The following is a 24,444-nucleotide window of genomic DNA, read 5'->3' on the forward strand; positions in this document are numbered from 1 at the left end:
TGTCTGCCTCTTCAGGAGGACCTTCTGTTGCAGCAGCAGGGGACGGTCCTCCACCCGAACCTGTCCAGTCTCCACCTCCATGTTTGGAGATTGAGCGGCGACAGTTGAGACCATTTCACTTGCCTCCTGAAGTCTGTAACATCATTCTGGCAGCCAGGCGTCCCTCCACAAAGTCGGTATACGCCTGCAGGTGGAACAGATTTGTGGCATGGTGCACAGCAAAGGCTGTGGATCCTCTCTCTGCCCCTCTTTGTGAGGTTCTTCTCTTCCTTCTTTCTCTTGCCCAGCAGGGCTCTGCTCTGGGAACTATCAAGGGCTATCTTTCTGCCCTTTCAGCCTACTTAAGGCTGCCTGATCAACCATCTTTGTTAAAGTCCACAATTGTAAATCGATTTCTGAAAGGCATCACACACATGTTTGCACCTGTTCCCTTTGTGATGCCTCAGTGGGACTTGAACCTGGTTCTAACATTTCTAATGTGCGCTCCCTTCAAGCCGCTCCACAACTGTCCTCTTCACCTTCTTACTATGAAGACTGCCTTCCTGGTAGCCATCACCTCTGCCAGGAGAGTGAGTGAGCTCCAGGCTCTATCCTGTAAACCTCCTTTCCTTTCAGTCCATCCGGACAAGGTTGTGTGGCGGACAAGGCCCTCTTTCCTACCCAAGGTAGTCACGGCCTTCCACATTGGGCAATCCATCACCTTGCCCACCTTCTTTCCGCCTCCGCATCCCTCGAGAGAGGAAGAGAGGCTCCACCGTCTGGACCCAAAACGTGCGCTCTCATTCTATCTGGATCCCACACGCCAGTTCCGGGTGGATGACCAACTCTTTGTTGGTTACGTGGGCGCTAAGAAGGGGAAAGCGGACCATCTCGCGGTGGATCATCTTGTGTATCCAGGCGTGTTACTCCTTGGCAAAGAAGGAACCCCGTGTTGGGCTGAGGGCTCATTCCACTCGAGCCACAGCGACTACAACTGCCTTGGGCCGAGGTGTGCCCTTGCAGGACATTTGCCAGGTGGCTACGTGGGCCTCGCTGCACACGTTTGCAAGACACTATTGCCTGGACAGCCAAGTCTGGAGGGATGCTTCTTTGGCCGTTCCGTCCTCCAGGACTTTCTGGTGTGATTATTGGTTCGCAGACCCACCACTGGGGTTGGTATTGCTGGGGTATCTATTCTAAGGTAAGAAATCTATCACTAACGTGTCTCTTTCAGATGCACAAGTTACTACTTGTGTAACGATATATCTGTAGGAGACATTAGTTAGTGATAGATTCTTTACCGACCCACCCATCCTCCCCGTTCTGCGAACCGATATTTAGGGTTAAAGTAATTCCCCTTTCAAGGCCCTAGTTTCAAGGCACCAGTGTTGGTTTTTAGCATAGCTCTGCGTTTCTGGAGCGGAAAAGCTGTGTCTAAGAACTGATGTCAGCACGCGGAGGCGGCGTCTAAGTACTCCGACACGTCATCACGACGCGACGACTGACACGGAGCCGCAGATGACGCCTACCGACTCACAAGGTAACTGCTACGCAAAAATTTCCGGATCCAGTCTGACGCCTGGGGATATTCTAAGGTAAGGAATCTAATACTAACTACTGTTTCTTACAGACATATTGTTACCGAAGGTAAGTAACTAGTTCGTCAGGTCCGGAGGGATGGCTTCTTTGGCCGTTCTGTCCTCCAGGACTTTCTGGTGTGATTATTGGTTCGCAGACCCACCACTGGGGTTGGTATTGCTGGGGTATCTATTCTAAGGTAAGGAATCTAATACTAACCTGTTTCTTTCAGATGAACAAGTTACTTACCTTCGGTAACGATATATCTGGAAGAAACAGTTAATATTAGATTCCTTATCGCCCCACCCATCCTCCCCGTTCTGCAAACCGATATCTAGGGTTAAGGTCATCCCCTTTCAGGGCCCTAGTTTCATGGCACCATCATGGCTCTGCGTTTCTGGCGCGGAAAAGCTGTGTATAAGAACTGAGGTCCGCGCGCGAGGGCAGCGTCTAAGTACTCCAGCGACGTCATCCTGGCGCAAACGACGCCGATGACGGACGCAGAGCCGCAGACGACGCCTACCGACGCGCAGGGGTACTGCTACGCAAAAGTTTCCGGATCCAGTGTGACGCCTGGGGATATTCTAAGGTAAGGAATCTAATACTTTCTCTTGTTTCTTCCAGATATATCGTTACTGATGGCAAGTAACTTGTTCTTTAGGAGCAGCCTAAACCTCTCATCCACCAATACAGTTGCTGCAATAGATAAAAGCTCTGTGGATCCACCTTGGCAGCCTTCCTCCTTCCCTATCCCACCAGGAAAGCAGTGCTAGTTTGTTTTCCCAATCTCATGTGGGTGGGCTTGTATCCCATTTTCTTCTGGCATGGAAAGCCATTACTTCGGACCCATAGGTCCTTTACATTTTAGAAAGGAGATACACCCTTCCTTCAGGTTCCACCGCCTCTGTCTATCACACCTCTTCCCTCCTCTCCACCTCCCAACCATTTGGCAATTTTACCACAGAAGGTGCAACTCTCCTCCTCAAATGGGTGGTGGAATTAGTTCCAGCGAAGGAAAAGGGCCAGAGTTGTTACATGTTATGTCCTGTTGCCCAATGAGGACAGCAGTGTGCTTCTAATTCTATATCTCAGAAGCCTGAGCTACTTTCTCAAAAAGGAAAAGTTTCAGATGCTGAAACTAGCTCGATTTTATATGGCATTTGAGGTTGGAGACTGAATGATGTCCTTGGACCTGCAGGATGCGTACTTCCACATGCCTGTCCTATCGATCTGATCTAGGTTGGGTTCTACGTACTATGAATTCATGGTGCTATCCTTTGGTTTGACATTGGCTCCTTGCGCTTCACGAAGGTGATGCCAGTGGTGGTAGCGGTCCATCCCAGGCGGTCGGGCACCCGCATTTTCCCATACCTTGCAGCACTGGTGCAAAATGTTTCAGTCCTGGTAGTCCTGTGTTTCCTAGGTCTGCTGACTTCTTGCATTCTCATAGTCACGTCCACACACTGGCATGTGACTGCCCTGCAGCAGTGCCTTCACAGGCAGTGGCTCCGGTACGGGGAGGAACTGTCAGACTCCATTGTCATCTCCCCTAGTGCTGCAGCGGAAGTGGCTTGGTGGAGGGGGGGGGGGGGTGGTGAGGCGAACCTAACTCAGTGGATGTCCATCACTCTCCCTCTGGCCATGACTATGATAGTGACCATGCCTCCACCTGAGGACAGGTAGCCCATTATGAGTATTTGGAGATCACGGGCTACTGATCTCCTGAATTGCAAAAGATTCTGTTGGCGCTCAAGGACTCCCTCCCCTCCATCGTGGGTGTTTCTGTCCAGATCTTTATGGACAATACAAATTGCAATGAGGGAGTAAGGCCCCTCCTTTGCTATAGATGTTGAGACTGTGGCTGTGGGCACACCGCAAAGGTATCTGGCTCACTGTCAATCTCCTAGCAGGGTCTCTGAATATCAGAGTTGACAGCCTGAGCCAGCGTTACCTTGCTGATCACCAGTGGTATCTTTTGCCAGAGGCAGTCCATGAGGTGTTGAATAGGGATTCGAGAAAGAACTTGGTGATAGGCTCCGAGCTGTCCGACTGGCTTGAGGCAGGCGGACCGGCAGCCATTGCTGTAGATTCAGACTGCTTGTCCGCCGGTACTGTGGAAAACAGGTCCTTGATGGTCTTGTCCCTCCGGCCTCTGGCCAACTTAGTTGAGGAGCGACACGCAGACAAGAGGACATTGACTGCCTCCGTGGTAGCTGGAAGGCGCTTAGTTGTCCCTGCTCAACCTTCCAAGCATGTGGATGGAGGTCTCAGAGATTCTGGTGAAGGATCACGCCCTGGGATAGAGGTCTGGCTGGAGTGGAAGGCAAAGCAGGGGACTTGGACAAGAGCAGATGGTCCACATACTAGAGCCTTCGGGGCCAATCTGCGCCCTGAGAAAAACTTGGGCTCGTTCATGGTGAAATCTTCCGCGAGGAATGAATAGAATGGGGAAAAATACATAACGCAGTTGAAAGTTCAAGCAAACTGAAATGCATCCCCCAATGCTCCCCTTAAAGGATAGTTGAGGTCACAAAAATGCTGGCACTGAGCATTTTTCCGAGGAGGCAAATAAGTCCACCTGAGGAGTCCAGACCACTCACCGATCCTATTTCAAGAGATATTTGCCCTCACTCTGCAGAAGCGCAGGACCTTCAAGCCAGTTACAACGCTGCAGCAGCAACGCAATATCCCATATAGCTGGGGTCATCCGTTCCAGCTGGTGTTCAAATGGTTTACCAGCTGAGGTCCCTGACAGAGGCGTGTAGGCTTCTAGGTGCTGACGGAGGACAAGGAGGCACCTAACCGGACGACTGACGGGGATGACTCTAAATCGCAATGGCGACAGCAGAGGAGGAGGCGACATGCGAGGCGGTCCCCGGCGGCAGTGATTGAGGAGGGCCAGAGAGCAGCGGTAGAAACGGCGGCGACTGAGTTGGCTGCGACTAATTGTGGCTGAGCTTCAGGTTACATAGCCTCTAATGTATACATTCTTTTCCTGGCAATGGCCGGCGTGGGAGGGGGCGCGGTGAGAGTGCTCGAGTTACCCATATTGCTGTATTACCACGAATCTACTGATGATGGACACACTGTTTGGACACCATGTTTTTCCTTTTTTGGAGTGGTTGCGGGTTGGGGTGGGAGGGAGGGAGTCCACTGGTCTTTAGTCCATCGAGAGCATAGGCAGGTTGTTGATTGCCCAGGCCGGCAGCAAGGGGTGCTTGTTTGTGGGGGAAGAGTGGCCTTGCAGCGGCGCGTATTCTTCACTAGCTACTCAACACACAGTGATTAGATGCCAGTGGCGGAAGTGAAACTACTCACTCTTAATGTAAGAGGATTAAATAATCCAGTTAAGCGTAGGGCAGTGCTACTATTCCTGGAGCAGACTCACGCAGACATTTGCCTCCTGCAGGAGACCCATCTCTTACAACGAGACTGTCATCGCCTGCAGTCTAGAAAGTTTCCCCTACAGTTTTTCTCCTCTAGTCCCACTAAGACTGCAGGGGTGGCCATCCTTGTGTCGCAGAAATTCAAGGGGCAAGTTTTGGATAAATTGGAGGAGATTAAGGGGCGCTTACTGTGAGAAGTTGGCCTGGTATATGATGTTCACTATTCTAGTGAACACCTTGCACCATTCCAAACAACCCTTATGGTGATGGTTGTAAAGTCAACCTATAGACCAGCTATCCTAGAGGTAGCGTGGACAGAACAGTCTTAGGCTAAAAGACTCTTGAGGGCATGTAAAGCCAGCTGTTTTACCATATGTAACCCCTTGAATACTAAATGAAAGGACACCAATGTACATGTATTTATTTACTAACACACTCCTCTGAACTCTTTATGAGGTCAGAGGAAAAGCACATAACAAGTTACTCTCAAAAATACTTTAAATAGCACAATTTACAGTTAGGCCCTAGGGGCGCGTAAACCCATATAATAAGTAAGTGGTATAAGAACCACGACTAGAGAAAGAAAAAGGCCCAGGGCCTAAAGTATCGCTGGGGGTACACTATCTGATCCTTAGGGTAGGAGTAGGAGGCCCACAGGCGGAGCGTGCAGTGTCAGTACACTCACGCGAGAGTCAATAGAAAGTCAATGGGTACTTAAAAGGTAAGTAAATGGAGATTTAGGACACTTCTGGTCTAACTAGGAATATACAACTAACCAAACTAGACACTAGGATAGTCAATCGCTACAGGAGCACCAAAGTACTAGCGTTACCTCACCCACGGACTGCGGGTGCATAGTTGTCAAAGTGTGTCGGGTTTTCTCGTTGATTACTATGGAGCCTTGGAAGAAGATGCTGCAGGCGACCAGGAGGAAGATGTCCGGGTGGATACAAGGATGGATCGGAGTTGAAGAAGACCTGAAAGCAGAGGGGACAGAGTCTAGGTCACTAGCCAGTGACCGGGTGGAACCAGGAAGGAACCAGACGTATTTGAGGAGCAATCAGGTGCTGTCGTGAAGCTTGTCTTTGCAGCCACGCGGACCAGGAGGCGTCAAGGACGACCAGGTGCTGGAGAATAGCTGTCCCACGAAGGTTCTCGCAGATGGAGGGGTCAACTTCAAGATCTTAGCCAACAAGCCTAAGCAAAGGCAACCCACGCAGGATACACAAAAGGCTTCTGGTGCAGACCAGGCGGGTCTGAGGTACTGCACCTTTTCAGGGAAGCAAGGGCCAGTCCGGAGCAACCAGACCAGAGATGGATGTTCAAAAGGATCGTCATCACAGGGCTACTAGCCAACGGGCCAGCAACCGGACAACACGTTGAGCAGAACACAAGCAGAAGGGCTCCACGCAGATCTCGTGGAGTGTGGAGGGCTGGTCTTCGGTGCAGGTGGAGCTCGGTGTCGGGGTGTCTCAGTCCCCAGTGCACAGCTTCGAGGATGCCTCAGGAGCTGCGCTGTTAGCAAGTTGCAGGCTTTCCAAGATGTCCGGTCCCACGTGTCTTAACGCCTTCGACGGTGCTCAGCTGTGCTGGAGTCGTGCAGTGGGGTCTGGGAGTCTGGGTCTTGTCAGGCTCTGTGCTCAGGTTCCAGCGGGAACGGGGAAAAAGCAAGCCGTCGAGTTTCTGGATGGTACCTGGTTGCCCGGGGTGGTCACTCCTTGGCCACAAGGGAGATTCTTCAGTCTTCAGCTCAGGTGAATGTCGAAGGGTCCAGAGTTTCGTTTCAAGTCGATTTTAGGAATAATCTAAAGTCTAAGGACAAAGCTCCTACCTTTATACAACTAAAAGGGGCTGGATTAGTTTCTAGGTCCCTCCTATGGGTGGGACCAGGAAGGGGGGTGGTTACACCCCCTATCCTTTGTTCAGTTTCGTGCCAAAGCTGGGGCTGGAGTGCCCAAGCAACCGGTTTGAACTGGGGTATGCATGAAGCGCCTAGTGTTCTCCAGGCAGTGTTTCTATTCAGCCCTCCCTGTCCCAATACACATCCTTCTGTCTGGGGTGGTGCTCGCACCTCCCCAAGCAGGAAACCTATTGTCCAAACCTCCGTGACTGGAAGGACTCCCAGCAGCAGGAGGTCAGACTTGTGTCTGTGGCAGCAGCATCCATTTTGTGATGCTGGGGCTCTGGTTAACTTTAACCAGGTACAGTAGTTTCAACATGTCTTCTCCCTCTTGAAGGGTGGAATGCTACCCCATTTGCCAGAATTGGCGAGGGGGTAGTATTCCAAAGTGTATGACACCTTACACAACATGTTTGGATAAAGCGAAACCAAAGTTAGCATTAACCGCGAGGATTATAATGCACTTAAGAGTATATGGTATGGCAGTATCATAAAACAGCTATAAGGACATGGTTCCAAAAGCTGCAGACAGGCTCAGCTCATGCTAGAGCACCATCTCACACATAACCAAGCACTCTGCCTCCAGGATTGTTAAGGCCTGCCATCGGAGTGACTTATATGTTACTATGTGTCTATATGTAAGTAGGTATAGGAATACTACACCTAAGCAAGGGGTGATTACACGACCTTGCCCCAGCTAAGTGATCAGCCAGTTGTGTCTATTTGAGTGGCCAGCCAGGGTGGCATAATACATGCTGCAACCTCTGGTAGGCCTTGGTTACACCTATGCCCCGGGTACCTAGGGTACACTTCTACAAGGGCTGACAAGGTGAACCAATTCCCAATTGTGTATGTACCTAGAGTACATGGTGTAAATTTAGAGAGAGTGCATCTGTGCTGTGGGTCTGATTAGCAGGCCCACAGCCATATCTAAGTCGAAAACCAGTAAAGCAAAGCAAAAAGTGGGGGTGACCATAGGAAGCAGACCCTACTCTTACTCCTCTATCGATTTTCTTTAGGCTCTACCCTTTTCTCTATTGGCTCGGTTTATGCGCCAAGTGAGGGGCAGGAAAGGTTTTTTCACATGATGCTTACAGAGGCCACTCCTTCATCAGACCGCCACATTCTGCTGGGGGGGACCTTAACCTGGTATTTGATAATGTGCTAGATAGGTCCTGCCAGCGTGTCACACAAGCAGGGGCGCTTTCAGGTGAGGGTTTAGCCAGGTTGGAGGAATTGGGCTTTAGGGATCTATGGCGCAGTTTTCACCCTGTGGAGCGGGAGTACTCATATTTCTCAAATGCGCATAAAACATATGCTAGATTGGTTTACCTGCTCGCTACATTGCCCACACAAGCCTTAGCCACGAAGGTGGAGATTGGAGTTGCCTCCTTATCGGACCATGCCCCTGTAAGTGTCAGCCTTGCTCTGACCCCAGTCCAGCGCGTGCAGCGGACGTGGCGTCTTAGTGTCGCTACTGCATCGGAAGGAGGTGATCTCTCGGATACAGCACGCTCTCACAGACTATCTCTCGCATAATAGTAACACAGACACCACACTGGCGACTCAGTGGGCAGCCTTGAAGGCGGTCCTCAGAGGTGAGTTTATAGCTATCTCGGCTGCGGACTTTGTAGAGAGAGATAGCGCAAGCGGGATGACCTCACACAGCAAACTAGGGAGTTGGAGCAAATGCACCAGAGGATGGGGGCTCCCAGGATTTGGCGGCAGTTGAAGGCAGTTCGGCAACAGTTAGTGGCGCTAGAGCAGAGTTTGCAGCCCTCCGGTTGCGCCATGCCTTCTATACGGGTGGGGATAGATGTGGGAGATTATTGGCACATAAGTTGAGGAAGACGAGGCAGCGGCAGATGGTGCGTGAGAAAGTTGGGAGAGATAGAAGGCTTCTTACGGAAGATCATGACATAGCTGAAGCGTTTAGGGATTTTTACGCCAACCTCTACACTAGAGAGCCCACGGAGGAAGCGGTTGAGGAGGATTTTTCAAATTCGGTCTCCCTTCCAACACTTTTGCTGGAACAGGCGGATCTTCTGGACAGCGCCATTAGGCGGAAGAGATTATAGTGGCCATCTCTCGCCTGAAAGTGGCAAAAACTCCAGGGCCTGATGGGTTCCCAGCTACTTTTTTAGAAGACATTTTGCGCGCAGCTAGTTCCCCTATTGGTGCCTCTTTTTAATTCCTTCGCGGAGACGGGTGCTATCCCGAGTGACCTCTTGGAGGCCTCAATAGCGATCATCCCGAAACCGGGAAAGGATCAGAAACGTGAGGCATACCGTCCCATTTCCCTTCTTAATATTGATATCAAACTGTACAACGGGATATTAGCGGCAAGACTCGGGGCACATATTAGAGGCCTAATTGATCGAGATCAGGCTGGCTTTATCCCTGACCACCAGACCTCAGACAACACAAAGAGGGCCCTACATCTCATTGAAAAGGCAGCTCGGACATCTGGGGAATACATTATGCTGGCTATCGATGCCGAGAAGGCGTTTGATAGGGTCCAATGGCCCTAACTGGCGAAGGTCCTAGAGATAGTTGGTTTGGGCCCGAAGTTTCGAACTCCTGTATTGAATAGTTATAAGTATCCGACTGCGACAGTACAAGTTAATGGCTTCACCTCCCCGCAGTTTGCTATAGAGCGGGGAACGAGGCAGGGATGCCCATTATCGCCCCTCCTCTCTCTATATGGAGCTGCTGGCGCAGAAATTAAGGGGCAACCCAGAAGTCACAGGGATTAAATTTGGGGGCTACGTTTATACGATAAGCCTGTATGCTGACGACGTCCTGGTATCGTTATCGCAACCCGCAACTGCTTTACCTGCCTTTATAGCTGATCTGGAGGCATTTGGCCGGATCTCCGGTTTTAAGGTCTACCTAGGCAAATTGGTAGCACTCGATTTGTCTCTGGAGAAGGGCACCCGGGAACTACTTGCTAAGGAGTCTCCCATTCAATGGAAGACTGAGGCAGTCCCATATTTAGGGATTAAGCTGACTCCCTCTCTGAGAGATCAGTAGACATCAATTACGCTCAGTTATGAGCCAAAATTCGGAGGGAACTGGGGCAGTGGAAGCACTACCCTTTGTCTTGGCAGGGCTGCAGCAATAAAAATGACGGTTCTGCCACAGGTTTTATATCTATTTCGCACTATTTCCCTGCGACCTCCCAAAGACTGTATAAAGCGGACACAATCTGAAGTGGCCCAATTTATTTGGAACGGGAGGAAGCCACACCTCAAACTCCGAATAGCAATGCTTCAGCCGGAAGCCGGGGGGATTGGCCTCCCAGACTTGTTATTATATTTTCAGGCGGCGCAGCTCCATCTCTTCGTGGAATGGAGCAGATGGGAGTCAGAAAAGCATTGGCTTTTCCAAGACCAGGCAGTGGCAGGCAGACCTTTACAGGAAGTTCCCTTTTTGCGTAAGCACCACATACCCCCCAATTTGTACGCCTCCTATATCACTAGGGTCCCGTTGGAGATATGGGATAGGACGAATACTTACCACGAATTTACTACCTTTCCGTCCCCACTTACCACGATCTTAGATAACCCTGACTTCACGCCAGGGTTAGATGCAGTGGCCTTCGGGGGCTGGCGAGCGGCAGGATGTCGATTCTTTTATCATTAGAATTTGGACTGGCGGAGGGGGAAATATTACGTTACTGTGCCCTTAGTGAGAAAGTTTGCTCTGGAGCAGATAGACAGCTTACTCCATACGAATATTGGTTAATCACTCGTAAGACCGACAAGGAGTTAATTTCTGATTTATATAAGATGCTATTGAATAAATCTGCATAAGTCTACAGTGCTGGTAGGGATCGCTGGGAGAAGGAACTAGATAGGACCTTTACTCGTAGAGAATGGGAAGGCATTTACTATAGGGTGCGTCATTCTGCCTACCACATGGGGCTTACAAATACCCTTACCAAAATAGTAACATATTGGTATTACACCCCTGAACGGCTTCATGAAATGGATCGCACCAAGGGTGCACTTTGCTGGCAGGTTTGTGGACAGGTGGGGACTCTGGTGCATTTGCTCTGGGACTGCACACTTCTTTGGGGCTATTGGACACAGGTGTTGGATGAGGTGGATTCACATCTCGATAAGGAGATTCCCCGCATCCCATCGTATGTCCTCCTGGGGCTTCCAAACCCTCTAATGCAGTGTTTCCCAAACTGGGGTCCGCGGACCGCCAGGGGTCCGTGACACGTTCCCAGGGGGTCCGTAGGCAACAGTTTCAAAAGACCAGAAAAGTTTCTTGTATAATTAGCAGCTTCCCAGCAACAATAAAAGTGTCAAGATAATGCCAGTGAGTAATGTACCTGCTGGAGCATGAGGAGAGTTGTGTTCAGTGGCAGCTTTGACCTAACTAATGTAGCACAGAGGGTTAATGTACCTACTGCAAATAACGTGTAACATGCATTTAAAAAGCAGTATTTTATGTGCATAGGTTCATGGCTACTGCTTTTGTCACAGAGATTCTTTCTTTACTGTGCACTTCATAAGTGACAATCGTAATATAGCAGAGGGACCTATAAACTGTCATCAAAGAGCAGCTTGCAAACTGCATGCTACCAGTTAGTAACTTATGTTTTTCCCAGTTATTCGTTATCCTGATGCTGCTAAAAAGATTTATATGAGTGGAAATACATTTTTAATGTTAAAGTCAGCGCTAACCACTGTGTTATGTACTGAATCCTGAGTTTGTGCTTTTCCAGACCAAACATTTTATATACACACTGATTTACATGTAAGATTCAATGTTTCTATATGTGTCTGATGTAAAGTACTCTGACATCCTACAATGGTATGAGGGATGCTATACAGATTGGCTATTTCTTCAATATAAAATACTAAGGGCCAGATGTACGATCCGTTTTTAAATGCGCGAACGGGTTTGTGAACCCGTTTGCACATGCAAAAACCTATTGGGCCATGTACATTGCCTATTTCGTGAATCGCATTTTGTTCGCGACTCGCTAAATAGGTTTTGCAACTTGCTATTTGGAAGGGGCAATCCTTTCCAAATAGTGAGTCTCAAAAACCATGTACAAATATTTTGCGGTCGCAAAACACTCGCAATTACCACCTTCTTAAAGTAGATGGTAATGTTTCGCAAATGGGAAGGGGTCCCCAGGGGACCACTTCGCAAATGCATGCAAAATTATTTTTTACGGGCAGGCAGTGGTCCCAGAGACCTCTGCCTGCCCTTAGAAAATGAAACAAATGTTTAATTTTCTTTTTTTTTTTTTTAAATACATGGTAAACGGGCTGCATTTTTTTTTTAAACTGCTATATTTAAAAGAAGTCCCAGACATGGTGGCCTACAGAGCCCAGCAGGCCACCATGCCTGGGAGGGCTGGCATTCCCAATGGGCTCGCAAATTGCGGGAGGCCATTATTATTAATGAACCTCGCAATTTGCGACCCCATTGGGAATCCCAAAGTGTTAAACACATTGTTGTACATTTAATTTAGCGACTCCCAATTTGCCACTCGCAATGTGTAGCCAATTGCGAGGCGCTAAATGAAATGGTCGTACATCTGGCCCCAAAATCCTTAGTACTTTGAGTATTTATTTTGTGTGCACACATGTGCATTTTTTTAGAATTACTGCTTTAATATTTGAAATGTAACTCATACAAATTGCTTGGGGGTCCCCGGCTTCCAGTGGTGACTCAATGGGGGTCCTCAGGAGTCAAAAGTTTGGGAACCACTTCTCTAATGTATCCACTGTGCTCCCGTAGAGGTCGCCTGATCGTAATTGCGCTGGGCTCAGCATTGCAGAACATTGTGGCTCATTGGCGGACAGCGACTGTGCCCTCGATGGCTCCACCGTCTATGGATGGTGCTGGGCATGGAAAAACTTTCTTTGACAGCAGCGGGGTAGGGAGCGAAATATGCAGAATTATTGCAACCCTTTTTGTCCCGGTTGTCTTCAGAGTTCTGCGAGGTCACCTGCCCTCAATACCTCAGAATGTTGCGTCTCTCTGACAAGGGGCGATGGGAAATAGGATAGAATATGTAGGCTTGGCCCAAACTCTATGTACTGGGACCGTGGGGTGGGTTAGGGAGGGTCGGGTAGGGGGATTGATTGGGGTTTAGGGTGGGTGTGCTTCTTTTTCCCTTTTCTTTTTTTATTCCCCCTCCCCCCCCCCCCCCCTGCTTTTGGATGGGTTTGCGGAGGGGTTATATGTTTATACACATTGCATTGCTTAGGCCTGTGACTGATGCTTGGATGCAATTTATTTTGTGTATTAGGCTTTGGTTAAGCTACTTCCAGTAATGTCACTGATGTGTCCTTTGTGTATGCTTCTCCTGTAACGCTCCTTCAATAAAACTGATTTAATACTAAATACTCAGTTGTCATGTGTTTTCTTAAGGGCTTGACCACACTATTTCCTCCAACTCCATTTCTGGTTCCGCAGTGGTGCTTAAATCTGGTTCTCAAGTTTGTGATGCAGACTACATTTGAGCCCCTTCACAATTGTAATCTTTGTATGTTAGGCCCTATAAACTATGTTTTTAATTGCGTTCTCTTCTAGAAGTCAGTGTCCCCCTCTTTCAGAACCTTCTTTCCAGATAACTCAGTGTTGCAAACCAAGGCTGCTTTTCTCCTTAAGGTGGTCCGTGCATTCCATCTTGCCCAGTCCATTACTCTTCCAACCTTCCACCTAATCTTAAGAAAGAGGAAGTACGGTTGCATTGGTTGATTTCTCGGCGGGTGGTTAATTACTACCTGGAAAGCCCAATGGAATTCCGGTCGACCACTGTGGTGCCAAAAATGGTAAGTTGGTACAGAAGAATATCCCATCTCTGTGAATCATCCTCTGCATCAAGACCTACGCCTTAGCCAATGGAAAAAAAAACGGAACATATCAAGGCCCATTTTAACAGGGCTTAGTCAACCATTCAAGGTGTTAATGTTAATGTTATGGGTGTCTTATATAGCGCTCGGCTACTCCGAGGAGTGTCCTGGCGCTTTCTAGCCCACAGCAGACTACAGAGGGTAGGCAGAAAGAAGAAAAGAAACGAGCAGATTGCAGACCTCTGTAAGGCGGCAGCGTGGCTTCCTTTCACACTTATGCTTAGCACAATTGTCTGGATACAGAAGTGTCCAGGGATGGGCACTTTGCAAGGTCCATCTTGCAGGTTTTCCTAGTCTTACCATCCACCAACTCTTCTCCTTAGCAGAGTATTGCTGTAAAATCTGTTCTATAGGTGAAGAATCTGCAGGTAGAAGTATGCATCAGAAGAAAAAGTTACTTCGCTACAATAACTATCTTTCTGATGAATATTCTACATACCTGCAGATTCCCAATTATCCACCTTCCTCCACGTTTGATGGACGGATTTTAGGGAAAGGTATGGTCCCACTTTGCAATAATTTGGTACTGCATGCATTCACTGTTGTCAATCTACCCTCTTGCCTCGAAGGCTTAAAATATACAGTTAGAAACTGATGTTGATGTGCTGGAGCAGGTGTTTTATGGCCTCGGTGGCGTCACCTGATTCGACTTCTGGCTCCGATTGGTTCCGGTGCCCCTACTAGTGACCTCGTTGTTTCGAAGTTTTCCAGACCCAGTCCGACGCCTGGGGATTGTTGTACAGGTGAGAAACCTGTAGGTAGATAGACTATCCACCAGAAAGATTGTTACCACAGGTAAGTAACTTTTTTTTATTTACCACAACTGGTGCTTTTAAGTTATGCTTTCTGTGGCAAGCAAATTGAACAATATGAATGTATTTCTTGTAGGCAAGATTACATCCTCCTTTCTAGTCCTGCTTTTGATGTTGTAAATATCTGCAGTCTGTCACATGATGCTTAATTTATAATTGTTACCCAGCACTGCAAAAGTTTTCTAGCTCATTTTGGTTAGTCAGCTGAAACTTGGGCTGGGGAAAACTAACTTTAAGCTCCTGTGCTTTTCTCATGCAAATACTTAGACAAGGGAGGGCTTTACTTAAGGTTACACCAATAAAATACATAGCTTTAACTCTGCATCACAATAACTACAGATTTTGTTGTTGCAGGTGTTTCTGTGAGCTCAAGTAACTCAGGAGTGCCTGATATCAGTGGCTCGGTCTACAACAAGACTCAGGTATGCTGTAAAATAAGTGGCAGAGTATTCTGTGTTCGAGTATTGACTTGTCCCAGAAAGTGTAAATCTGGGACAAATGTGTATTTTTCTTATGGATATTAATTTTCCTAAATTCCTATATTGACCCCTTCCGAGACTCCAGTCTAAATATGGAAATATTTTCTTGGCCATTGTGTAGTAAAGTAGGATCTTTCTGGCATACATACCCCCACTTTTCTGCCTACTGTCTGTGTGTTTTGACTGTAGTTCACTGGGATCCTGCCATCCAGCACCCCAGGGGCAGTGTTCTCTCCTCTAAATTCAATGGGAAGTACTTTGTACACCCAACAATTGGCATACTGGGGTACCATTATAAGTCCCTAGTATATGGTACTGAGGTACCCAGGATATTGGCAGGCCAGGTGTTCCCATCGGCTGCAGCATTTAGTATGCCACCAATGGGAGCCCATGCAACCTGTCTGCAGAGCTGCCATTGCAGTCTAGGTGAAATGGTGCTTGGACCTTTCACTTTGGATATAAGGTTTCCTTCATATCCTGGTCACTGCACTTTTAAACTGTAAGTCACCCCGAAGGTAGGCCCTTCAGTCCAAGGGCAGTATGCATGCTTCTAAGTGTGTGGGTAGCACTACATGAGCAGAACCTGTACTCCATTTTATGGGCTTTGTAAGTGTGTGACAGCCATTATAAGTCATGTAGTGGACACTGGCAAGTAGAGATATCCATGTACATAATGGCTACCCCTGGTCATGTTTGGTATCAAACTTGTCGGAATTATGGTACTACACCGATTCCAGTATTGATTGCATGATACCATGTACTGAGGGGCCTGCTTAAGAGGGCCCCCACACCTAACTGTAAAACCTTACAGGGTCTGCCTGTTAGCTCGCGCTGCTGCTGACCTTAGACAGTGTTCTCCTCTTTCTCCCCCCCCCCCCCCCCCCTTCTCCCTGCTGATGAGCTTAACTTGGGCAGGGGAAGCTGAATAAAGGATTTCCTGCGAAGGAGAGTTGTGACCACCTCTCCTTTAGAGTTGGGTAGGGTTAGTGTGCTTCCAAGTGCCACCAGACTGCATTGAAGGGTCCATTTGGTGCCCCCGTGCATAAACCAATTTTACCCAGTTAAGAATCCCTTGGCTCCTGCTCTTGCGCAAAACTACACAAAGGACTGACAAGTGTCCACCCCCTTGTCCAGCTCCTCCCTTGGGAGGTGCCCAAAGCTCCTCCAGCTGGCCACTTTATTCTTCCATGTTGAATCTTGGCCCCTGGAAGCATCTGACTGGCTAGGACAGCGGAGTAATGCCCTTGACCCCTCTAATAGGTGGGTCACCAGCAAAGGGGTCCTTCCCCTAATTAGGGTTACTTAAGAGCTCCCCTGAGAGTGGGTCCATAGATTCATCCTAACAACAAGTTCAAGATCCGACTGCCTGTCCTTTAAAGGCTGTCCAGTGACTCTTCTGCTGTGGACACTGGAACTCTGCTGTTCTTCAAGCCAGGACCAAAGACCAGACTGCTCCAGGGGGGTAGATTCCTGCTGCATCTTCATCCCTGTGCTTCTTCAAGTTCTGCAACTCTGTGGCCGTGCATCCTCATAGTCACCAAGGACTCAGCCTACATCCCAGCCAGAAGCAATTTCCCTTGAAGTGAAGGAGTCACTTCCCTGCACCCGCAGGCACCTTTACGACAACTGTTTGCTGACTCTGTTGTCCCACGGACATCACCTGGCTCTGCAATGCTGGTGGTGGTTTGTTGGTTTTCCAGCCACCTGACCAGTCTTTTCTGCGAATTAGGTGACTGTAATCCCGGGCCAGCTGATGTGAACTGTCTCCCTGTGCATTGTGTCTGTTTGCTGTAGTCAAGACTTGTTGGCTCTTTTCACGAAAGATCTTCAAGCTCCAAGAAGCCTCAGCCTCCAGCACTGCACCGATCCAAGAACAACGACCTGCCTGCATCCTCTGCATCGTGGGCCTCCATCTCTTGTGTGCTTTTGAGGCTTTCCTGCGACTTACTGTGCCTGCTTCCAGAGGCTCCTTGAGGAGGCTCCATCGATTCCTGCTGGCTCTCGTGCATGATGAGGGCCGGCCCTGACTTACCCTTGCAGGTTAGTCCCACAGACCTTGCTGGTCTGCAACACAGCATTGTTTTGTAGTTCTTATAGTACCCTCATGCAGGATAACATACACTGTGAGTATGGTGGTAGACTGACTGTGCACCCCCACCGCGTATGTTAGCCATGTTTTGCATTAGCTAGCTCACAGTGCCACTAGAATCTCCTTTTATCAGAGAGATTAGTTTTTGGCAACCTCAGAACACAACAAAACCTGATTCCTCAGACTCGTGGAAACAATATACTCCTTTTCACCCAGTCACTCGTGCTTGCTCATTTTCTTTCAGAGAGATACACAGAAGAAACAGTCGGGCGTGTTTACAATAAGAATTTTTGTATCGTTCTTCTTGTGTAAAATATATGCGCTGCTACAACTGTTACACAGTAGCAGAGATATAGGATCAGCAGTACAGTGAATAAAAACGAATAGTACAGTTCTTCATTTTTGCAATAGGTATGAACATATACATGAATAGTAAATGCATTTGTAAAATGAAGTGCATACTCCTAAAATGCCTGTCTAGATGTACCCAAGTGTACCTAGCATATGAGTAGGTGCAAAAGAGCTAATAAGCGTAGGAGCCAAGAATCCCTCTAGGATTTAGTCGAATCCCATGACCTTTTTTTTTTTTTTTTTTTTTGGTGCAAAACATTTATTGAGCATTGTCAGGATTACACAGCGTCATGCCAACAACCCGGAGGCTGGCCGCTATCAATGCATATTTACAGGACGAGCAGTGACGCAAGTATAACAGTGCGAATATAGTAGCGCAAAACAGTACCATCAAAGTGACAAGTGCAGCGTCAACATAGCTAAATCAATGTGCCTTGCATTTTTTTGATATTTTTGGTCAACATTAACATGTGCAGTATCTCGGTGAGCCTAGGGAGTGGGGGGGGGGGGCGCGCAAGCCAGGCGCTGGATCAGTCACAACAGGCCGTGTGAGGCGTGCAGTCTGCACAGCCGTGAATCCATAAATGTAGAAATAGTGTGCCCTATCACCTGAGGCATTAGGCCTGGAGTCGCCAGGGTGGTATCGTGGGAGCTTGAGCAGTCCACAGGCATGTTAAAAATGTGGGGGGGGGGGGGGGGGGGGGGAGGAGACAAGGACCACATCATCCCAGACCACATCGGGTCAGCCCGGGCCGTCATCTCTGGACTAAGAACCAACACAGCAATGTCTCTTATCTCAACATCAATCGCTGTCACCCTCCGGGGGATCAGTTATCAAATAACAGTGCCCAGATGTCAGTAGGCCTAGAAGTAGGTGGCAGCAGTTCGTAATAAGTATGCAATTGTTCTTGACAATACACCATGTCGCTCATCCAGTCCTTGAACTTGGGTGCCCTTGCCCTCCCCCACCTACAGGCCACCCTGCGTTTAGCCAGAAGCATAGCCAGTGCCACATATTTGCGGTGAGCCGCCTGGAGAGGCTCAACATACCCCAGTAGAGCTGCCAATGGGGACGGGTCCATCGTCATGTGTATCATCTTGGATAGTGCTTGAAAAACCTGGATCCAGTAGCGGCTCACCTCGGCACAACCCCACGCAAGGTGAAGGAAGTCAGCCCCAGGAGCCCCACATCTGTCGCATGTGTCTGTAGGCCTCAGCTGGAATCTGTGTAGGCGTGGTATAGTCTGTGTAGGAATTTATAGTGAATTATCCTATAACGGCTGTTAGAGGATATGCGCTCGGTTTGTTGCAAGCAGAATTCCCATTGCCTGTCTGTAAGGGTCATGGCCAGATCTTGTTCCCATTTGCCCCTGGCAGGTAGAGCAGCGTAAGTCATGTTGGCGCGGACAGATTTATAGAGTGTGGACACCAGTTTATTGGGATTGTCGTGTAGTAGTAGGTTCTGTAGGGGAAGAAGCTCGGGGGGTTCGTGTGGGAAGTCAGGTGTGATGGCCTGCAGCCCGTGCCGGAGCCTGATATAGTAAAACAGATCTAGAGGTGTCGGTTGTATGCCCTCATATAGCTGGTCCTTGGTACGAAAGGTGCCATTTCGATACAGGTCTCCCCATGTAGTGACATGAATTTTTTTAAGCAGTTTTTGAAAGCCAGCTTCCTGTAGGAGTGGAAGCTGTGGGTGGTAGGTCAGTGGCAACAGTGGGGCATATAGGAAGTGCAGGTCGAGTCTCAAAGTGATGTAGTTTCACGCCGTCACAGTACTAGATACCGTGTTAGGTGTCTTATCTCTACCATCAATCCGGGAGTAAAATGCACCTTCAATGGGGGTCGGGTGGGCCAACCAGTGTTCAGCCGCCAGTTGAGGCATATATCTCTGCTGACGAACCCAGAAGTATGCATAGTGGGCCTGAGCAGTCCGATAATAAAGTTCGAAATCCGGAACACCAAAGCCACCCTGTGAGTACGGTCTGACCAGGACTTCCCACTTGAGCCTGGGCGCCTTCCCACCCCACACCAGTCGTAGCAGTTCCGAGCGCAGCAGCCGAAAAAATAGGGTCCGGGATGAAACGGTATGTTCAGAAAAAGATATAAAAGCTGAGGGAGTATTACCATTTTAACTAGTGAGGCCCTCCCGGCCATGGAAAGGGGAAGTGTGATCCATCTGGAGATATTGTCGCTTATCTTATCCATCACCGTGCCATAATTAGCACGAATCAAAGCCTCTCTATCTTTTTCCACATGGATGCCCAGGTACTTAAAATCGCCCTCACACCAAGCAAGCGGGAACTCCAGCGGAAATTGACGTGTCGAGGCAGTAAGCGGGAAGATGCATGACTTATTCCAGTTAATTTGGACTCCCGAGAGGGCATCGAACCATATAAATTCTCTGAGTATGGGATGTAGGTTGTCGCCTGGGTGGCGAACATAAAGTGTGATATCATCAGCATACATAGAGATAAGTATCTGCCTCTGAAAACAGCGTAGTGCACTATCTCGATGATGTTGACGTAGTTTAGCAGCTAGGGGTTCCGTGGCTATAGCAAACAGGAGTGGGGAAAGGGGGCAGCCCTGCCTAGTCCCCCTGGAGACCGGGAACTCCGGAGACAGTTTTCCATTGATGAGGACCCTGGCTACTGGACGTGTGTACAATAATCGAATCCAGGAGATAAATATAAGCGGAAAGCCCATTCGCTCAAGAACTTTGAACACATAATCCCACTCGAGCGAGTCGAATGCCTTGGTGGCGTCTAAAAAAAAATGGCTGCTATTGGGAGGTCCTCGTGGACTGAGTCATAGACCGAGAAAAAGGTACGGAGATTGTGCGACGTCGCCCTACCAGGGACAAATCCGGCCTGGTCCGGAAGTACCAGATCGGGCAATAGGAGGCTAATGCGCGCTGCAATCAACTTGGCAAGTATTTTCACGTCGCAATTTAACAAGGATCAAGGTCTATAGGAATCGCAGCTAGTAGTGGATTTCCCTGGCTTAAGTAGGGATGTAATAAGGGCAATTCTCATGGAGGCAGAGAGGTGGCCCACCTCCAGCGCATTTTCATAGACTTCCCGCAGTACTGGCGCCATGAAGTCAATAAACGTTTTATAGAATTCAATAGGGATGCCATCCAACCCGGTGGCTTTACCTGATTTCATATGCATGATAGCCTCTCTGACCTCATCTAGTTCAAACGGGGCGCTTAAAAAGGCTCTCTGTGCGTCGCTCAGCCACCCCAAGGACACATCTGCCAAATAGTCGTCCAGTGTGAGTTCTGGTAGAGGAGTACAGCGTACCATAGTGCCGCACAAACTCATTCAGGATTTGCGCGGTGTCCCTGAGGACCAGCCCTTCAGCAGTCTCCAATTCCAGTACAACGGTCGGCGAGCGCATGAGTTTAACCGTTGCCGCCAAGGCCTTCCCAGGTCTCTCACCCTCACCATATCGTCTGGCCACCCAGTACTTGTTTCTGAACTTCACCTCCCGAGCAGCCTCCTCGGAGTACTCCGTCAGCTTCTCCTGTATGTCAGCGAGGGTTGAATTCTCAGGGTTCGCTCTGAGGCTTTCCTCTGCACTCCGTAGGTCAAACTCCAGAGCGCGTAATCTATTCAGTATGCTCTTGAGTACCCCCGAGCCTTTCGAAATACAGAGACCTCGGAGCGTGGCCTTAAAGGCGTCCCATATGGTCTCAACGTATTCGACAGAGTCTTCATTGCGTTTAAAGAAATCCAAACATTCCTCCCGGAGTTCCTCCTAGAATTCCGAGTCTAACAGCATAGAGGGCTGCATACGCCACACCGTTACTGGGGGCCCCAGTTCAGAGCCGTTCAAAGAAATAAAGACGGGGGAGTGGTCGGAATATGTTCTGGGGAGGTGTGACGCGTGAACCAGTGTCGTATAAAGGTGTGAGGTCAGGAGTATATAGTCGAGTCGTGCCAATGATTTAGCCTGCGCTGTGAAATGTGTACCCTCCCCCCTTGCCCCGCAGTGGGAACGCCAGGCGTCTATAAGATTATTACCGGCAATAGTCGCTCGAAGGACCTCTCGCCCGTTAGTATAATGGTGGGGGGCGGGGTGTGATCTATCCAGGGGGGGTGCAAGGTTGTGTTGAAATCCCCTCCCCATATGAGGTGTTGCGGTCCTGTCTCCACTATCGCCGCCCATAAATCAGTAAAGTACTGTGGGTCATCTACGTTAGGCCCATAACAACAAGCAAGCGTCACTGCCATACGCCCCAGCCTACCCCACAGTAAGCAATATCTCCCCTGAGGGTGAGCCTTGGAGCCAGCCAGATGGAAAGGCGTAGTCCTCTTAATCAGAATGGCCGTACCCCTCGCATATGAGGAGTAATTAGCGAAGACTGTGTATGAAGCCCATCTACGCCCAAAGGGATTCGGTCTATGGGGCGCAAAGTGCGTTTCCTGCAGGAAAGCAATGTGAACTTTGTGGCGATCAAGGTAGCTCAGTACTTGTCTCCTTTTCCTATGATCCCCCAACCCTCTCACATTCCAAGTAATCACATTTAAGCGTGTGTCCCCCATGTATAGTCTTGTACAAATGTATGCAGGATCAATGTGTGTAGAACAGCGTAGCTACTATCAGCGACTAACAGGCCCCCGCCAAGTCGCACCCGCCCGGTGACACCTAGAGGGAGCAGGGGTCTCAACACTGAGGGAGCACCCTCACCATCTGCGTCCCGTCCCAACCATGGACAGTGCACACCACTCACATCTGGCTTACCCATCTCCCGGCCACAACCAAGTCGTCCCTGTGAGAAGGTGGCCTGATATGCAGTGCTCACTATTCTAGTGAACACTATGTATCAGTCCAGCAACCCTTATTGATGATTGGTTGTAAGTCAACCTTATAGACCAGCTATCCTAGTAGCATGGATACGAGCAGTCTAAGGCTAAAGACTCGAGAGGGCGTGTTAAGCCAGCTGTTTACCACACATATACCCCTTGAACACCAAGTGAAAGGACACCACACAAGTGTTATGAAAATAAACAGTTATTTATTAAAGATCACAACAGCCCTGTACTCTTTATGAGGACAGGGTACTAAGCACAAACCAAAACTCTTACAAAAATACTTAAGTTAGCACAGTATATACAAATGCCCGAGGGGCACGGAAAACCATATACTCTGAAAGTGGAATGTGAAATTCCTAGCAGGTAAGTACAGTACTAATAGCTTTTGGAATCGCTAGGACTTGACTAGGGAATCGTTAGATTACGTCTAGGAAGCCTAGGGGACTCGGGTGCAGTGTGTGCACTCTCACGCGAGATGCGGACAAAAGTCTATGGTAGCTAGGAAGTAGGAAGTTAGTGTTCTCGGGCGAACCCGACCTGGTAGGGAGAAAACGAAAGTAGATTCTGACCCTTGGATAGTGAGGCTATGCTGGGGCACCGAAATGCCGAAGTTACCTAGCCCAGGGGCTGCAGCTGCATAGGTCTGAAAAGACGTCGGGAATCCTCGTAGACGGGCCAGGAGCCGGAAGAAAAGATGCTGGCCGGTGACCAGTGAAGAAAGTTCAGTTGGATCCAAGCCTGGATCTCGAAGATAGATGACACCTGAAAGCAGAGGGGACCAAGTTCGAGACTACTAGCCAGTAGTCAGTGGGCACCAGGAGGGCACCGGATGGTAGCCACCTCGACAAGGTGAGTGGGTGACGCTTGAGCTCGAAGATCTCACGGACCAGGAGGCGTTGTCGGCGACCAGGATGGAGGATCGAGCTGTCCCACGAAGATAGAAGCTGTCGGCGTCGCTGGACCCAGGATTGGGCAACAAAGCCTTGGCAAATTCAAGCCCACGCGGTGGACCTAAAATGGCGTCTGGAGTGGACCAGGAGGGTCCGGGGTGCCTCTCTTTAAGAAGGAGGCAAGGGCCAGCCTGGAGCAACCAGACCAGCAGCAGTGATGTCGTCGGGCGTCGTTCAGAAGGCCACAAGCCAGCCGGCTAGTAGCCAAACAACGCGGTGCACAGCAAACAGCAGAAGGGCCCCACGCAGATCGTGGAGATGCAGGGAGGCTGACCTTGGGTGCTGGAGCTGCGCAGGGTCGGGGCTTCTCGGACCCCAAAGCACTCACCAGTGGAGGACACGGTGGGCTTGCAGTAAAGATGTCGTGCAGTCTTGGCGATCGTCGGTCCCTCGAGGTCTCGTCGCACTCACGGTTCTCAGCTTGGCTGTAGAGGTGAGTAGAGGTCAGAGGTGCCAGGGAAGCCGGGTCTCGTCGAGCTGGGTCGTCGGATTCGTGATGAAGGACTTGCAGCAGACCGCAGTGTTCTTTAGGATGGTGCCCGCTTGATGCAGGGTGACTACTCCTTAGCCACAAGGGAGAATCTTGAAGAAGAAATCGTGAAGTCCTTTCGAAGAAAGTGGTATCTTGATTCCAAAGATGATCTAATTTGAACAGGGGGCCCGCTCCTATCTTTATACTAAAAAAGGGGGCTGACCCGGTGACTAGGTCCTGCCTATGGGTGGGACCAGGAGGGGGGTGGTTACACCCCTCTCCCCTGCCGGACTTCCCCAGGCCAGGGGCTGGTGTGCCCCTGGAACTGGTTCTGACTGGCCTATGCGTAGTGAGCACCGGGGTGCCACTCAGCAGTCACCTTCCTGAAAAGCCCTGCCTACCCAGGATACACAAAACCATGTCTGGGACGGTGCTAGCACCGCCCCGGACAGGAAACCCTTTGTCCAGGCCTCCCTCGCTGGAAGGACTCCCAGCAGCAGGAGGTCAGACTCGTGTCTGTGGTGGCAGCATCCATTTTGTGGAGCTGAGGCTTCAGTTAACTTTAACCGGGGTTCACAGTTACATACATGTCGTGTCCCTCTAGAAGGGTGGAATGCTAACCCCGTCGCCAGAATTGGCGAGGGGTTAGTATTCCAATTCGTATGACACCTTACTCGACATGTTTTGATAAAGCAATACCAAAGATAGCATTTAACCGCGAGGATTATAATGCACTTAAGAGTA

At 49.4% G+C, this 24,444-nt stretch overlaps 1 protein-coding gene across 4 annotated transcripts in view; it reads left to right on the forward strand.

Annotated features, from left to right (window-relative positions):
• The window catches only part of UBAP2 (ubiquitin associated protein 2), a 1,436,418-nt gene that overhangs the window by 1,294,160 nt on the left and 117,814 nt on the right, over positions 1–24,444 (forward strand). For all 4 annotated transcript variants that reach the window (XM_086960301.1, XM_086960303.1, XM_086960302.1 and 1 more), the window contains exon 26: positions 14,897–14,964. In XM_086960301.1, the coding sequence (XP_086816427.1) occupies positions 14,897–14,964 (68 nt within the window). The remainder of the gene's footprint in view (positions 1–14,896; positions 14,965–24,444) is intronic.

This window comes from Lissotriton vulgaris, chromosome 3_1 (genome assembly GCF_964263255.1).
Source record: "Lissotriton vulgaris chromosome 3_1, aLisVul1.2, whole genome shotgun sequence".
Classification (NCBI taxonomy): Eukaryota; Metazoa; Chordata; class Amphibia; order Caudata; family Salamandridae; genus Lissotriton; species Lissotriton vulgaris.